Source organism: Octopus bimaculoides, chromosome 17 (assembly GCF_001194135.2).
Source record: "Octopus bimaculoides isolate UCB-OBI-ISO-001 chromosome 17, ASM119413v2, whole genome shotgun sequence".
Classification (NCBI taxonomy): domain Eukaryota; kingdom Metazoa; phylum Mollusca; class Cephalopoda; order Octopoda; family Octopodidae; genus Octopus; species Octopus bimaculoides.
Genome location: NC_068997.1, coordinates 44172388 through 44178168, shown reverse-complemented (window position 1 = coordinate 44178168; position 5781 = coordinate 44172388). Strand labels below are relative to the sequence as shown.

The following is a 5781-nucleotide window of genomic DNA, read 5'->3' as shown; positions in this document are numbered from 1 at the left end:
TAGTTCATCGAAGAGGTGCTCCAGCAGTTCAGTGACAGAAAGAAGTAAATGATGAGAGAGACAGACAAAGACAGAGAGAGTCATATAAGATCTGTAGTAATAGAATACACTCTACGGAGGAGATCTGATACAACCGATACAGTCGTTGTAATGTTGTTAAAGATCAGACTCACTGCTCATTGAATTCTACCTTAATATTAAAATGTCAGAAAAGCAAGCTGGCAGAAACGTTAGCACGCCGGGCGAAATACTTAGCGGTATTCTGTCTGTCTTTACGTTCTGAGTTCAAATTCCCCTGAGGTCGACTTTGCCTTTCATTCTTTCGGGGTCGATAAATTAAGTACCAGTTGCGTACTGAGGTCGATCTAATCGACTGTTCCCCTCCCCCATGAATTTCAGGCTTTGTGCCTAGAATAGAAAAGATTAAAATTTCAGAGTTATCTCCCCTGTTTTTGAATCATTACTCGTTTAGATATGAAGTGTTCTCATCTGTAAAGGAATAATTTTAGTTACAATATCTTTCATTCTTTTACCTGTTTTAGCCAATGGATTGCAATGTTGCTGGGGCACCACCTTGAAGAGTTAATCAGACAGATCATCCTCAGTCCCTATCCGAAGTCTGGTACTGATTCTATTGGTCACCTTTCGCCAAACTACTAAGTTACAAGATGTAACCAAACCTACACTTGTTGTCAAACAGTGAGAGGACAAACACAAAAATGTACATACACACATGCGCGCACGCACACACACATATGTATATGCAAGTGTCTGTATGTGTATGTGTACATATGCATATATATACGTGTGAATGTCTGTGTATGTACAACAGGTTTCCACAATATTTCCATTCAGCAGATTCACTCACAAGACACTGGTCACCTCAGGGATGTAGTATAAGACACCTGCCTGAAGTGCTACATGGTGGAATTGAACAGAAAATCACATGGTTGCAAAGCAAAGTTCTTAACTACACAGTCATGTCTTCACCACATTATTTAGAATTTCTTGGTTTATTATATTAAATATGCTAGTGTTCACTTTATCATCATATTTCTAGTTTATAATGCTTCAGTGTTGTTTGTCCAACAATTTTGCTAGTATAACTCCTCCTTCTCCTTCATTGGACACGAAACTCAGCTTGCGAAGACTTATTGAGGCAAGCGAAAGCGAAATCGGGATGGCACCTGTGCCCAGCGTCGCCTTTTTGGCACTTGTGCCCGTGACATGTGTAAGGATTTTCGAGCGAGATCGTTGCCAGTGCTCCTGGACTGGCTCTTGTGCGGGTGGCACATAAAATACACCATTTTGAACGTGGCCGTTGCCAGTACCACCTGACTGGCCTTCGTGCGGGTGACACATTAAAGCACCCACTACACTCTCTGAGTGGTTGGCATTAGGAAGGGCATCCAGCTGTAGAAACTCTACCAAATCAGATTGGAGCCTGGTGTAGCCATCTGGTTTCACCAGTCCTCAGTCAAACCGTCCAACCCATGCTAGCATGGAAAGCGGACGTTAAACGATGATGATGATGATGATGAACTTGGCACTCCCTGTTGTTACTCTGAGGACTTAAAGTGATGAATATAAAGATCCAAATAGGATAAGAAAACTCGAAAAATCGTAAGGTTGTTGTTTTGTTATTTCTGAGTCAACTCAGACTGAGCAGACCTATAACGAAAGACACTCCTGATGTGACAATCACCTACTTTTCTATTTTTTAGGTGTATCTAAAGAATACATCATCTACAGTTTTTACTTCTTCATAATATGTTAATGTATGACTTTAGGGAGATTTGTTGATATTTCTAGCAGATTAGGTACTTACATGAAAGAAAGAGAATTGTATCAAGTGGGTTTAGAAAGAGTGGATACAATCAGTATTTTAAAAAAGCAAAGACAGTAGAAGTAGTAGTAGTAGTAGTAGTAGTGGTGCTGAACAAAAAATGGCAGAGGGGACTCATCCAGGTTGTGATCCAATTGATTATTGAATCCTATGAAATATCCTATTAAGTACTGATTTCAGATTTTGGCACTAGGCCAGCAATTTCAAATGAGGGCATAAGTTGATTACATCAGCCCCAGTCACTGATACTTATTTTATTTACCCCAAAAGGATCAAAGGTAAAGTCGACCTCAGCAGAATTTGAGCTCAGAACATGGAGACAGATGAAACACCATGAAGCATTTTGACTGCATGACAACTATCCTGCCAGCTCACTGCCTTTATCCTATTGAATATTGATGAGTAAATATTTATTTACTTATCAATTAAATATTTTAGCCAAACGTGATTTAGGAATATGCATTTATGTACATGTGCAACTGATGAACCGTTCAGGTGGGAAATGGCAAGGAGAATCACACTCCAAATTGCTTTCCTGGTGAATTGTCCACATGATTATGGGAGCAAGCATGACTCAGTAATTAAGAGGTTCACTTTGCAACCAAGTGATTCTTGAGTTCAGTCTCACTGCATGGCACCTTGACTGTTTCCTACCATAGAGTCTGATCAAAACCTTGTAAATGAAATTCAGTAGGTGAAAACTAAATGGAAATCTGACAGAGGGACTGTTCCTCTCTCCTCGGTGATCAATTTAATTTATCACCTGGTTTAACACCCCCACCTGCAACTTGGGTGGCTTTAGTGGAATCACTTTGTTTCAAACAATAGGGTTAGATCTTCAGTCTAAGAATAACTTCTTCCAACCCTTGTAGAAGGTTATTTACACTACTCTCCCTCCTAATTGTTGTTGGCACTCCATCGCTTACGACGTCGAGGGTTCCAGTTGATCCGATCAACGGAACAGCCTGCTCGTGAAATTAACGTGCAAGTGGCTGAGCACTCCACAGACACGTGTACCCTTAATGTAGTTCTCAGGGATATTCAGCGTGACACAGTGTGACAAAGCTGACCCTTTGAATTACAGGCACAACAGAAACAGGAAGTAAGAGAAAGTTGTGGTGGAAGTGTACAGCAGGGTTCGCCACCATCCCCTGCCGGAGCCTTGTGGAGCTTTAGGTGTTTTCGCTCAAGAAACACTCACAACGTCCTGTCTGGGAATCAAAACTGCGATCCTATGACCGCGAGTCCACTGCCCTAACCACTGGGCCATTGCACCTCCACTCTCCCTCCTCATAACTAAAACATTAAAAACAAAAACCTGCATTACCTCATCCAACCAGATATGCCATTTCAGTTGAAACAACTTCAATTTTCAGTAAGGCAGTCCTTCCTCACCCCAATCCATCAATAATTTTCAGAGATAGTCCCTCGAGGTTACTGGAGGTGAACTGGCAAGTCCTGATTTCTTTCATGGTCAGCTATATGTTGCATGCTAACTTGTTGGACCAAACCAGAATAAGGTGAAAAAAGTTCAGGATATTATTTCCTGTGCTGGCAACAAGGGAATTCTCTCTTCATTGTTTGTGTACAAAGTACAATGCTGTCTGGTAATGAGATGAGAACACTAAACATTGAAGATGTGCAAAGGGTTTGGCTCAAGTGCCTACCCACACACTCTCCAAACCATCACCTACCTACCCTCTCCCTTCCACTCCAATTCCTCTCACCTTCACTATCTCTACAATCACCCCAATTTCTCTCAACATCACTTGCTATCTCTACTACCTTTAAACATCTTCCCTCACACTCTCATGGAACATCCTCCTCTATTTCCTCTAGACCACTTACACAACCCCTCACTCTTACCTGTAGCAGGCTCTCTCACACACACACCAACTATCTCTATAGCTTTCTCTAACTCTCTCCCACCTTGTCCTACTGAGGTAGCCAAGTATCTCCTCAATAGTAAGAGAACCACCTCTGTCATGCTCTAATTTCTCACTTCCACTCCCTCTCTCAACTGAGAGAGTCCTTGTCTTGCAAGCTCACTGGTGCCAGGTAAAAAATACCTATGCCAATGCCACGTAAAAAAACACCCATGCTAGTTCCAAAAGATACCTGCGACAGTGCTTTGCAAAAGCACCCATACCGGTGCCACATATAAAGCACTAGTGCTGGTACCATATAAGAAGTACATAGTACACCCTGTAAAGTGGTTGGTGTTAGAAAGGGCATTCACCATGGAAACCATGCCAAAACTGGCAATTGGAGCCTGGTGCAGCTCTCCAGCTGACCAACTCCTGTCAAACTATCCAACCCATGCCAGCATAGTAAGCAGACGTTAAATGATGATGATGATAATGTGCTAGAGAAACTATACTAAAACTGAGAAGACCACGTGAGACAGGGTTCGCTCTAACTTATATAGGTAGTAACATCGAACAAGGATTCAAAGACCAAAACGAAACGCCCAACCCGTACCAGTATGAAAAAACAATGTAAAATTATGACGGTGATGTGTGCGCGCGCGCATGTGCATGTGAAATTTGACCTAATTCTGGAAGTATTTAACCAGGGTGCCAATAAAATGAAAATATTACTAACTGTACTGCATGAAATATGACCTCATTCTCAAATTCAGCAGCAAATAACTTAGTGTGTAAGTGTAAGAGAAAATGTGGATAATAGAATAGGCGGAGTAGGCGGACGAATATTCATTGGTTGATATTAAGCAAGCGCTCCGTTTGACGGGTTGCAGTCGAACATTCAGAGTGTGTTTGTATCTTTGCCGGCGTGTTTCTTTCTCAAAATGGTAAGTTGAAAATGTTCTTATTTAATATTTAATATTGTACTATGCACAAAACACTATCATAAATAATAATTTTTTCGGCAATCTTTCAGCCATTCTCACTTCCGATTACTGGAGCTGTTTATTTCACCAAATTTATTTAAGTACATCGCTCGTATTCACTTTATTTTCTTTAAGAGAGTATTGTAGTTCGCTTGAACATTGTGTATTGTTTGTAAAGAATAAAAAGTTTAGAATGGTATAACAATGCACTATAGAACAAAAAATGGACTATATACCTGTTCTAACTTGGTTATCTATAGTCCGATGATATTTCGGAATTACAATTCCTTCTTCAGATCTTATTTGCTGAAGTCTCTTTATTTCTTTTGTATATATATAAGCACCCAAGTGAGCTCCGATCCCGGCTTTGTTTTAAAGTCCGGTGATCTTTCGGTACGATTACCTAAATATCGGATCGGTTTGTATAATTATAACTTTTATTCGGCTGAAGGTCTTCAGATAGCATGAAATTTCTATTTTATTTTTCTCCGCTTCATCGATTGGTAACAACTTCTTTTGTCACCGTGATAGAAGCGATATTCCGTCATGTTGTTGGTTATAGTCCCTGCATTTCTTGTCTCTTGCATATGGAATGTAAATATAACTGTAATAAAGTTTGAACTCCTTCCAATTTAATCAACTTATTTCGGCCACAAAATTTCTGAGAGAATGAAATTTGATCAAGGGTCCGTGATAAAGACCAAAATTTACCACCATAAGGTGTCAAGTTATCTTGTATGTGTGTGTGTGTGTTTAACTGAAACAACAATATATAGGCGAAAGTAAAGAATACGTACACCCGGTGGTTAGGGTTTTTGTTACGCCGAAAACGAGTGGTGTGCGTATTCTTTACCTCAGCCCAATATATAGCCTCTAAATAAATTGCTCTTCATATTCGAGGTTCCGATGAAGCTATAAGGTGTTACTCAGGTACTTAACTATGACTCCACTGCAATCTTGTAGCAGAAACAACTGTAACCTAATGAAGTTCATAAGATAATCATTTATTCCTTTGTCATCTCATTTTCTTATTATCTCTCTCTCTCTCTCTCTCTCTAATTATATATATATATATATATATATA

The 5781-nt window shown here is 40.0% G+C and overlaps 1 protein-coding gene across 1 annotated transcript in view; it reads left to right on the top strand.

Annotated features, from left to right (window-relative positions):
* The first annotated feature begins 4503 nt into the window (after positions 1–4503).
* The window catches only part of LOC106878371 (aspartyl aminopeptidase), a 383150-nt gene continuing 381872 nt past the window's right edge, over positions 4504–5781 (top strand). Inside the window, exon 1 of the mRNA XM_052973918.1 lies at positions 4504–4658. Within this exon, the coding sequence (XP_052829878.1) occupies positions 4656–4658 (3 nt within the window). The 5' untranslated portion in view covers positions 4504–4655. The remainder of the gene's footprint in view (positions 4659–5781) is intronic.